This window comes from Budorcas taxicolor, chromosome X (genome assembly GCF_023091745.1).
Source record: "Budorcas taxicolor isolate Tak-1 chromosome X, Takin1.1, whole genome shotgun sequence".
Lineage (NCBI taxonomy): Eukaryota > Metazoa > Chordata > Mammalia > Artiodactyla > Bovidae > Budorcas > Budorcas taxicolor.
This window is the reverse complement of record NC_068935.1, coordinates 81,892,295-81,904,725: the sequence shown is the minus strand read 5'-3', so window position 1 is coordinate 81,904,725 and position 12,431 is coordinate 81,892,295. Positions and strand designations below refer to the sequence as shown.

The 12,431-nt window shown below is 37.5% G+C and overlaps 1 protein-coding gene across 1 annotated transcript in view; it reads right to left on the bottom strand.

The window, feature by feature from the left end:
* Positions 1–12,431, bottom strand: part of OPHN1 (oligophrenin 1) — a 597,166-nt gene that overhangs the window by 356,059 nt on the left and 228,676 nt on the right. The window contains exon 4 of the mRNA XM_052663238.1: positions 8,103–8,174. Coding sequence (XP_052519198.1) covers positions 8,103–8,174 — 72 coding nt within the window. The remainder of the gene's footprint in view (positions 1–8,102; positions 8,175–12,431) is intronic.

Sequence of the window (12,431 nt, the reverse complement as noted above, 5' to 3'; positions counted from 1 at the left end):
CAAGAGAAGACTCTACACACGGACATCACCAGATGGTGAATACCAAAATCAGATTCATTCTATTATTTGCAACCGAAGATGGAGAAGCTTTATACAGTCAGCACAAACAAGACTGGGAGCTAACTTTGGCTCAGAATGTGAACTCCTTATTGTCAAATTCAGACATAAATTGAAGAAAGTAGTGAAAACCACTAGATCACTCAGGCATGACTTAAATCAAATCTCTTACACAGTGGAAGTGACGAATGGATTCAAGAGATTAGATCTGATAGATTGAGTGCCTGAAGAACAATGGACTGAGGTTCGTGACACTGTACAGGAGGCAGCAATCAAGACCATTACCAAGAAGAAATGAAAAAAGGCAAATGGTTGTCTGAGGAGGCTGCTGCTGCTGCTGCTGCTGCTGCTAAGTTGCTTCAGTCATGTCCGACTCTGGGCAACCCCATAGACGGCAGCCCACCAGGTTCCCCCGTCCTCAGGATTCTCCAGGCAAGAACACTGGAGTAGCTTGCCATTTCCTTCTCCAATGCATGAAAGTGAAAAGTGCAAGTGAAGTCACTCAGTGGTGTCTGACTCTTTGCGACCCCATGGACTGCAGCCTACCAGGCTCCTCCATCCATGGGATTTTCCAGGCAAGAGTATTGGATAGTCTAATACATAAAAGGTCACTGATGCTGAAAAGAGTCACTGCATGTCTCATCCTATGACCTCAGTCTTCAGAACTGTGTGCAGCTTTACTCAATTCTTGGAATAGGAACTGATAAGGAACAGAGAATCTTTGAGGAATAGAAAACAACATGCAGGAATCCTCCTGTTAAATGTTCCCTGACAAATCCAATTTACCATTGCAACAAAAACAATAAAATACTTAGGAATAAATTTACCTAAAGAAACAAAAGACTTATATACAGAAAACTATAAAACACTGAGCAAGAAAGAAAAGATGACACAAATAGGTGGAGAAATATACCATGTTTTTGAATTGGAAGAATCAATATAGAGAAAATGAGTATACTACCCAAAGCAATCTATAGAGTCAACCAATCACTATCAAGCTACCAACAGTATTCTGCACAAAACTACAACAAATAATTTTACAGTTTGTATGGAAACACAAAAAACCTTGAATAGCCAAAGAATCTTCAGAAAAAATGGACCAGGAGGAATCAACCTTCCTGACTTCAGAATATATTATAAAACTACAGTCCTCAGGACAGTATGGTACTGGCACAAAGACAGAAATATAGGTCAATGAAAGAAAATAGAAAGACCAGAGATAAATCCATGCACCTATGGACATCTTATCTTTGACAAAGGAGATAAAAATATACAATGGAGAAAAGACAATCACTTTGACAAGTGGTGCTGAGAAAACTGGTCATCCACTGGAAAATGAATGAAACTAGAAACCTTTCTAACACCATACACAAAAATTAACTCAAAATGTATTAAAGATCAAAATGTAAGACCAGAAACTATAACACTCTTAGAAGAAAACAAAGGCAAAACACTCTGACATAAATCACAGCTGGATCATCTATGATATACCTTCCAGAGTAATGGGTTAAAACAAAATTCAACAAATGGGAACAAATTAAACTTAAAAGGTTTTGCACAAGGAAAGAAACTACAAGCAAGATGATAAGGAAGCCTTCAGAATAGGAGGACATAACAGCAAACAAAGCAACTGACAAGCAAAATTAATCTCCAAAATATACAAGCAGCTCATGCAGCTCAATACCAGAAAAATGAACAACTCAATAAAAAAGTGGGCCAAAGAACTAAACAGACATCTCTCCAAAGAAGACATACAGATGGCTAATAAGCACATGAAAAGATGCTCAAAATCACTCATTATTTGAGAAATGCCAATCAAAACCACCGTGAGATATCATCTCATACTGGTCAGAATGGTTGCCATCAAAATGTCTACAAACAATAAATGCTGGAGAGGGTGTGGATAAAAGGGAACCCTGTTACACTCAGTGGGAATGCAAACTGGGACAGCCAACTATGGAGAACAGTGTGAAGATTCCTTAAAAACCTGGAAATAGAACTGCCATATGATCCAGCAATCCCACTGCTGGGCATACACACCAAGGAAACAAGAACTGAAAGAGACACGTGTACCCCAGTGTTCATTGCAGTACTGTTTACAACAGCCAGGACATGGAAGCAACCTAGATGTCCATCGGTAGACGAATGGATAAGGAAGTCACGGTACATACACAAAATGGAATATTACTCAGTTATAAAAAAAGGACACATTTGAATCAGTTCTAATTAGGTGAATGAAACTGGAGCCTATTATACAGAGTGAAGTGAGTCAGAAAGAAAAACGCCAACACAGTATATTAATGCATATGTATGGAAAATAGAAAGACGGTAATGATGATCCTATATGCAAGGCAGCAAATGAGACATAGATGTAAAGAACAGACTTTTGGACTATGTGGGAGAAGGCGAGGGTGGGATGATTTGAGAGAATAGCAGTGAAACATGTATATTATCATATGTAAAATAGATGACCAGTTCAAATTCAATGTATAAAGCAGGGCACTCAGTCGGTGCTCTGGGACAACCCAGAGGGTTGGGGGTGGGGAGGGAGATGAAGGGAGGTTCAGGATGGGGGGTCACATGTGCACCCACGGCTGATCTGTGTCAGTGTGTGACAGGGGCCACCAGTGTTGTGAAGTAGTTGTCCTCCAGTTAAGATAAATAAAATTTTAAAAAGTAGAAATAAAAAAAGAAATGTACAAATGATAGCACAGAAATGAATCATAGAAAACCACTACAAGAATTATATGTCTGTAAAGTGTACAACTCATAAGACATAAGGAATTTTGTAGAAAGCCTTCGAAGACCAAACCAGAAAGAAAAAGAAAACATGAAAAGAACAATCGCAAGTACTGAAATTGTACCATAACTTTAAAATTTCCAACAAACAAAATTCCATGACTACAGGGCTTGAAAGGTAAATACTATCAAATATTAAGACGAGATAACACCTATCCTTCTGAACTCTGAAAACTTGCAGATGAAGACTCAAGCTCATTCTATGAAGCCACCATCAGCCTGATAGCAAAACCAGAAAAAGATATCACACACATACACACAAAATTAAATGCCAATATCACTGCTGAACATATAAGCTAAAATCCTCAGGAAAATACTAGAAAATTCCAATCACCAACACATTAAAAGGATCATACACCATGATCAAATGTGACTTATTCAAGTATGCAAAGATTCTTCAATATATACAAATCAAAGCAATGTCCCACGTTAACAAACTGAAGAATAAAAAACATAATCATCTCAAAAGATGAAGAAAAAGCTTTTTAAAAACTTGAACAACCATTTATAATAAAAACTCTCCATAAAGTAGGCATAGAGGGAATGTATCTCAACACAAAGGAACACAGACAAACACACAGCAAACATCATTCTCAATGTTGAAAAAGTGAAAGCATTTCCTGTAAGATATGGAACAAAACAAGAATATTCACTCTCACCACTTTAATTCTACATAGCTAGCCACAGCAACTAGAGAAGAAAAAGAAAAGAAATCCAAAATGGAAAAGAAAATTGTCACTGTTTGCCCATGACAAGATACTATACATAGGAAATCCTAAAGATGCTACAAGAAAACTACTCGAGCTTATCAATGAATTTGGAAAAGTTGCAGGATACAAAATTAATACATAAAGATCTCTTGCATTTCTACACACTAACAACAAAATATCAGAAAGAAAAATTAAGGAAATAATTCCAATTCTCATCACATTAGAGAGAATAAATACAATGAACAAATCTACCTAAAACAACAACAACAACAAAAAATTGTACTCAGAAAATTAAGTCACTGATGAAAGAAATCAAAGATGACAAAATAGATGGAGAGATATACCATGTTCTTGGATTAGAAGAATCAATGCTGTGAAAATGACTATACCACCCAAAGAAATGTACAGATTCAAGCAATACCTATAAAGAAATGTACAGATTCAAGCAATATCTATCAAATTATCAATGTTGTTTTTCATAAAATTAGAACAAAAATTTTTACAATTCATATGGAAACACAAAAGACCACAAATAGCCAAAGCAGTCTTGAGAAAAGAAAACAGATTTGGAAGAATCAGGCTCCTTGACTTCAGACTATACTACAAAATTATAGTAATCAAAATAGGATGATACTGGCACAAAAACAGAAATATAGATGAATGGGATAGGGTAAGAAGTCCAGAAAAAAACTTATGCAACTAAGGTAAACTAATCTATGCCAAAGGAGGCAAGAATATATGATGGGTAAAAGATAGTTTCTTTAGTAAGTAGTACTGGGAAAATTGGACAGCAACAGGTAAAACTGAGATTAGAACACTCCCTAAAACCATACAAACCAGTCAGCCTAAAGGAAATCAACCCTGAATATTCATTGGAAAGACTCATGCTGAAGCTTCAATACTTTGGCCATCTGATGCAAAGAGAGAACTCCTTGGAAAAGACCCTGATGCTGGGAAAGATTAAAGGCAGGAGGAGAAGGGGATGACAGAGGATGAGATGGTTGGATGTCATCACTGACTTATTGGACATGAATTTGAACAAACTCTGGAAGATAGTGAAGGACAGGGAACCCTGGCATGCTGCAGTCCTCGGGGTCGCAAAGAGACAGACACGATTCAGCAACTGAACACCACCACCACCACCATACATAAAAGTAAACTGAAAGTGGATTAAAGACAACGTAAGATCTGATACTATAAAACTCCTAGAGGAAACTATAGGTTGAACACTCTCTGACATAAATGACTACAAGCCTTTTTTTTGACCCACCTCCTAGAGTAATGAAAAAAAAATAAATTAATTAAACTTAAAAGCTTGCGCACAGCAAAGGAAACCATAAATAAAAAGAAAAGGACAACCCATAAAATGGGAGAAAATATTTGAAAATGAAATGTCCAAAAAGGAATCAACCTACAAAATATAAAAACAGCTCCTGCAGCTCAATATCAATAAAATCAGTAACCCAATCAAAAAATGCACAGAAAACCTAAGGAGACATTTCTCCCAAGAAATCATACTGATGGCCAAAAAGCACATGAAAAATGCTCAATGTCATTAATCATTCAGTTCAGTTCAGTGCAGCTCAGTCGCTCAGTCGTGTCTGATTCTTTGCGACCCCATGAATCGCAGCATGCCAGGCCTCCCAGTCCATCACCGACTCCCGGAGTTCACTCAGACTCACATCTATCGAGTCAGTGATGCCATCCAGCCATCTCATCCTCTGTCGTCCCCTTTTCCTCCTGCCCCCAATCCATCCCAGCATCAGAGTCTTTGCCAATGAGTCAACTCTTCGCATGAAGTGGCCAAAGTACTTGAGTTTCAGCTTTAGCATCATTCCTTCCAAAGAACAACCAGGACTGATCTCCTTTAGAATGGACTGGTTGGATCTCCTTGCAGTCCAAGGGACTCTCAAGAGTCTTCTCCAACAACACAGTTCAAAAGCATCAATTCTTCGGCGCTCAGCTTTCTTTGTTGTCCAACTCTCACATCCATACATGACCACTGGAAAAACCGTAGCCTTGACTAGATGGACCTTTGTTGGCAATGTCTCTGCTTTTGAATATGCTATCTAGGTTGGTCATAACTTTCCTTCCAAGGAGAAAGCGTCTTTTAATTTCATGGCTACAATCACCATCTGCAGTGATTTTGGAGCCCCCCAAAATAGTCTGACACTGTTTCCACTGTTTCCCCATCTATTTCCCATGAAGTGATGGGACTGGATGCCATGATCTTCGTTTTCTGAATGTTGAGCTTTAAGCCAACTTTTTCACTCTCCTCTTTCACTTTCATCAGGAGGTTTTTTAGTTCCTCTTCTCTTTTTGCCATATGGGGGTGTCATCTGCATATCTGAGGTTATTGATATTTCTCCTGGCAATCTTGATTCCAGCTTGTGCTTCTTCCAGCCCAGCATTTCTCATGATGTACTCTGCATTAATTATTAGAAAAATGCAAATAAAAACTACAATGAGGCATCACTTCAAAAACTTCAGAATGGCCATCATCAAAGAAATCTATAAAGAATAAATGCTGGAGAGGGTGTGGAGAAAAGGGAATCCTCACACACTGTTGGTGAGAATGTAAAATGACACAGCCACTATGCAGAACACTATAAAGATTCTATAAAAATCTATTAATAAAAGTAGAACTACCATATGACCCAGCAATCCCACTACTGGGCATATACCCATAGAAAAAAGGAATTCAAAAAGATACCTGCACCCCAATATTCATTGAAATAGCTAGGAGATGGTATGACAGGGCTGTATATTGTCACCCTGTTTATTTACCTTACATGTAGAATACATCATGTAAAATGTTGGGCTGCATGAATCACAAGCTGAGTCAAGACTGTCAGGGAAAATATCAACAACCTCAGATATGCAGATGATACAAATATAATGGCAGAGAGTGAAGACAAACTAAAGATCTCTTGATGAAGATGAAAGAGGAGTATGAAAAAGCTGGCTTAAAACTCAACATTCAAAAAACTAAGATCATGGCATCCAGTCCCATCACTTCATGGCAAATAGATGGGGGAAAAGTAGAAACAATGGGAGATTTTGTTTTCTTGGGTGCCAAAATCACTGCAGATGGTGACTGCAGCCATGAAATTAAAAGATGCTTGCTCCTTGAATGAAAAACTATGACAAACCTACACTGCATAGTAAAAAACAGAGACATCACTTAGCAGACAAAGGTCCATTTAGTCAAAGCTATGGTTTTTCCAGTTCATGTATGGATGTGAGAGTTGGACTATAAAGAAATCTGAGCATCAAAGAATTGATGCTTTTGAACTGTGGTATTGGAGAAGACTCGAGAGTTCCTTGAACTGCAAGGAGATCAACCAGTCAATCTTACAGGAAATCAATCCTGAATATTCATTGGAAGGGCTGATGGTGAAGCGGAAGCTCCAATACTTTGGCCACCTGATGCAAAGAGCCAACTCATTGGAAAAGACCCTGATGCTGGGAAAGATTGAAGGCAAAAGGAGAGTGGGTGGCAGAGGATTAGATCATTAGATAGCATCACCAACTGAGTGGAAATGGGTTAGAGCAAACTCTGGGAGAATGTGTAGGACAGGGAAGCCTGGCAGGCTGCAGTCCATGTGATAGCAAAGAGTTGAACACAATTTATCAACTGAACAACAACAGGACATGGAAGCATGTTAGAAAACTCATTGGCAATAATTTCTCCATCGATGGAACTTTGGGCTGTTTCCAGTTTGAGGGCTATTATGAATAAAGTTTCTCCAAATATTCTAATGAAAAAGAAGAAATATGACATCTATTCAGGCCCCTTCACAAGACACTGGGGAATCAGAGAGATCCATGGGAATTTGACATTATCTGGTACAATGCTGCCAAGTAGAAATTTCTACAATAATGGAAATGTTCTATGTTTGCACTATCCAATACAACAGCCACTAGCCACATGTGACTCATTAAGCATTTGAAATGTGACTAGCATGTCTGAGAAACTGATTTTGTTTTCTTTATATAGTTTTTGGCTACCATATTGGATAGCACAGATATAGACAGTATAGTTTAATGGAAAGAATGTGGGATTTGAAGCTAAATAGATCCTCAGTTTTAAATCTCAGTGACTGTCAGTTACTAATTACATCATGATAATTTTGGTCATGTTATTAATCTTGTTCAAACTTCAGTTTCCTTATTTGTAAAATGGGGATAATATCAGAACCTCACAGGTTTGTTGTGATTAAGAGAATGAATGTAAAACACCTAGCCCAGGGCTTGGCACATAGTAAGTCATCTTTAAATAATATCTATTATTATCAAGTTCCCCATTTGCCATATGGAGAATCTGAAGCTCCAAAAGGAGAAGTATCTTGTCCACAGTTACAGAGGTAGCTGGAAGCACAGTCAGGAGCCAAATCCAGATTTTCTCACTTTCTGATAAGAAGTTTTCTTATAGAGATGAATCCTCCTCAAGCTTGAAGGGTGAAGGGTGGTAGCCCACACAACTATCCACATGCTATATATAAAAAAAAAATCTACACACATAGAGAAATGTACCTTTGTGAAGCCTATTTGTTCCTTCCGGAAATTTTCCAGGGGTTTGATCAGCAAATCACTAGCATTGTGTACCTAGAGAAAAAGAAAAAACATACAAAATAACTTTCAAATTAGCAAGGTTCAGATTCAAGATTCATTGTTACTAGAATATTTCCTTATAATACACCATCAATGTGTATTAGTGCAAAATGTTAACTAGTTTGCTGGTTTGTTGGGTTTTGTTACTGTCTTCCCATATTGGTCTTTTAAAATCCAATGCTTTCAGAGAAAATGAGAAATGAAACATTAGGGGCCTTTCTCTGTAACTTTACCGGTAGTATGATCTGAGTTTTTAATTGATAAATATCCAGAGTTATGACCAGAAACAGACACAGGAAGCCTGAAGTATATGTCAAAAAGAGACAAAAAGGGGAATGCAAAAACACATGAAAAGGGCAATTGCACCAAGTACAAATCATTTCATGGGAAGCAAATGAGTTAATAGTAATAGCACCAGGAAATATCCCAGTATAAACTGTTTTCTAGCCCTGCCCTGGTTTGTCATACAGCCAGAACATTTCCCTCAGAACTAGGAATTTATTACAGCATCACAGAGAATACTGGACCAGGCCTTCAAAAGACGTAACTGTATGCTCAGAACCTGACAGGAACAGCCTTTCCACATACTAAAAATATTGGCAATATTGGTTTTGGAAATTAAAAACATCATTGCCAAACCGAAGCCCTTGTACACTGGGAAGGCAGAGATATACAAAGCTTTGTTGGTCATATAAACCTCTTGGGAATTTGCATCTATCCAATGCAACAAGCAGGGTTTGTTTTTTCAGAGGTGCAAGTTAGCTATGCTTTAATTTTGATCTATTACAAGGTAAGAAAAAAAAAAAGAGGGACTAGTTTCCTTATCTGATGAGACTGAAGTATCAGTAAGACAAGAAGTATCTTTATAACAAAAACAGAAGACAGACTAGAAAGCCAGTTTTGACCAGTCCTATGTTTGCCAAAAGTGAAAGTCGCTCAGTCGTGTCCGACTCTTTGCAACCCCATGTCCATACAGTCCATGGAATTCTCCAGGCCAGAATTCTAGAGTGGGTAGCCTTTCCCTTCTCCAGGGTATCTTCCCAACCCAGAAATCAAACACAGCTCTCCTGCATTGCAGGCAGCTTCTTTACCAACTGAGCTATCAGGGAACCCCTTATTTTCCAAACTAAGAAGCAATTTTTAAACTATCAACAAAGAGCAAGGCAAGTTGAAGCATTAATACATATTGCATTCAGGTCCTACAAGCAGGACCTCTTATTTTGCAACCAGGTATGATTTAAGGTTCAAATAAATGGGCAAACTCTCATCCAATCAAAGCTCCATGACTATCTTCAATTGAAAACAATAATATTCTTACTAAAAGTACCAGCCTGTCTCTCTTGCCTAATATATGCTACTTTTCCATGGATTGTGAATTATGTGCTATCAACTTTGTGTACCCACTTGGAAATAAACTAATCTTTGGTGTCACAGATCACATAGAGGGAATAATTTTTTTCTTTACTACAGTGGAAGTTTTAAAGCATGGCCACCAATTCTATGATGCTCCTCCTACTGAGAAGAAAGGCCTCTATTCCCTCTACCTTGAATACAAGTGAGTTTGTTCCTGTTCTGAACCAACAAAATACAGCAGAAGTGATACTACATGACATCTCAGGCTAGGTCATAAAAAGCCAGTAACTTCCACTTGCTTGCCTTGGAACAGTCCTCATAAGAACTGAGCCACAGTATAAGAAGTTGAAATATCCTGCCACTACCAAGCTAGAGGGGTCAAATGTAGACATTCTTGTCAGTAGTTCAGCTGAGTTCAGGCTTCCAGTCATCTCACTAAGGAGTCAGATATGTAAATGAAGCTATTTTTTATCTTCCATACCACCCCATATCCCAAGTGAATGCCACCACATAGAGCAGAAGAATCTCCCAGGTGATCCCTGCCTGAATTCCCGACCCCCCAAAAAAAAATATGAAATAAAATTAAATAGTTTTAGTTTAACTTGATAAGTTTTAGAATAGGGTGTTATGTAGCAATAGATCATTAGTAAATGGTTAACATATTACAAAAAGAAGGCATTGAAAGTACACTGTTTAAGTTCATTTTTTGCAGTCCTCAAAAACAGACCTTACCGTTGCCAATAGAGTTCCCTTCAGAGTCAGAATGGCACCTAGCCAAGCCTCCTATCTTTAATTATAGAGAAAGTCTGTTATCGAGATTTTTAAAGGACACTTTCAGAGGTACTACTACCTCCTCCACTGTACTTGTTAAGAAATAAAGGCTTCTCTTTGTTTGTTTTCCCCATAGTTTCTTCCACATGTTAAAACTTATTTATGAGAATGACTAAATATTTGCAGTTGTCACATGCTAGGATTGTGATCTTCCTCCTTCTTCTACTAAAGCTTTTTTTGGCCTCCTCTTAGAGAAATGATAAAAAGCTCTTTAACAGCTACCATACTGAGGTACACAAGTACTTTTACTACACTTCCAGGAGATGAAAGAGATGCAGTCAAGCAATAAATTCCTGGCATGTTGTAAAAGGCCTTCATTTAGCCCTACCTTCACAGCAGCATTCCTGGAATTAAATAGGAAATGGGAAGCCAACACTCAATATATGATTGAAGAATTGAGTGAGCACACTATAATTAAAGACAGAAGAAAATTAGCTAGTCCTATGGAAAACAGCCAGAAGAATGGTGAGGAAAACATCTCAAAAGGTGCATATTTTAGAGCTTTGGGATCAATAAAAGAGGTCAAGAAACAAATAGAGCTTAAGAGCTGTACAGATGACATTTCTAGTGGCATCTGAATGAAATGGGGGTGAATGCCTTTGAGATCAAATTTGTAGCAGTCCAAAAACTCCTGTGATAGAAGAAAACATTAAACTAGTGGGGCATCTAATAGGCTCCAGGAAGACTACCCATATTGAACTCTTCAGTATCTTTTCAAAAGCAAATTTCTTAAATGAAGAAAATTCCCAAAGTCACATTTCCACAAGCCTAATCTTTTAGGTAACAAAAGATAACTAGAAACATTTATATGATTGGTGTTTTTTCTATTTATGCAACACTTCCATATTCATTTTATCATTTGATGTATATACAACAAACTTGGGAGGTGGGAAGTATTTTCTCACTCTACATATAAAAAAAGGGAGACTAGAAGAAATAAAGTGATTAGTGTGAAGTCAACAACCAAGTTATTGGCACAGCAATTATTTTCCTGCTTAAAGGCCCTGCTTTCAATCCTAACTCTCCAGGAGCTGAGATAAAATGGTAGCAGTATTCTGAGAAATCACACTGTTGAAAAGGAAGAGTGATTACTTTCTGTTGAAGCAGGAAGAGTGATTACTTCCTGTTGAAGCAGGAAGATTAAAGAGCTCTTGCTATCAGAATAAATGGGTTTAACAAAACTGAGCTGCCAATAGAAAGTCATCTAATGACAGAAAGGGAAGATAGACCATTTTGTGGTCCTTTACATTGCTTCCAATTCAACCACATGCTCCTAATAAAAATAAATATTGAACAACATAGGTACTTCCATATTTAAGTCTCAAACAACTTTGGAGTGTGGCTAAAGACATGCATTTCTACCAATTTTTCCAGGTAGCACTGCTGGTATGGGTCTAGAGTTTTTTATTTTTTTGTTTTTTTCAACTGTTAAAATAGTTCACAAAAAAATATATCCAAAAAAGTAAATCTAATAGGAGGGAACTATAAAACTCTGATGAAAGAAATCAAAGAAGGTATAAATAATGAAGAGATAATTGATGCTCATGAATAGTAAGACAATATTTTTAAGATGTTAGTTTGTCCCAACTTAAGCTATAGATTCAACATAATACCAAAATCCCAGCAATTTATTTTGTGGATATTGATAAATAGGTTCTAAAGTTCCTACCCTACTTCACAATTTATTTACAAAGTTACATTAAATCAAGATAGTGTGGTGTTGGTCCATAACATTTTTCACAGAGCTAGAACATATAATAGACAAAATTTCAGAATTTCCAAAACAATCCTGAGGAAAAAGAACAAAGCTAGAGACATAACTCACCCAGACTTAAGACAACATTACAAACCTACAGTTATCCAAACAGCATGGTATTGGCACAAATGCAGATCAATAGAAAGGAATATCAATTCATTGGAAGGACTGATGCTGAAGCTGAAGCTTCAATACTTTGGACACCTGATGCAAACAGCCAACTCATTGTAAAAGACCTTAATGTTGGGAAAGACTGAAGGCAGGAGGAGAAGGGGGTGACAGAGGATGAGATGTTGGATGGCATCACTGAC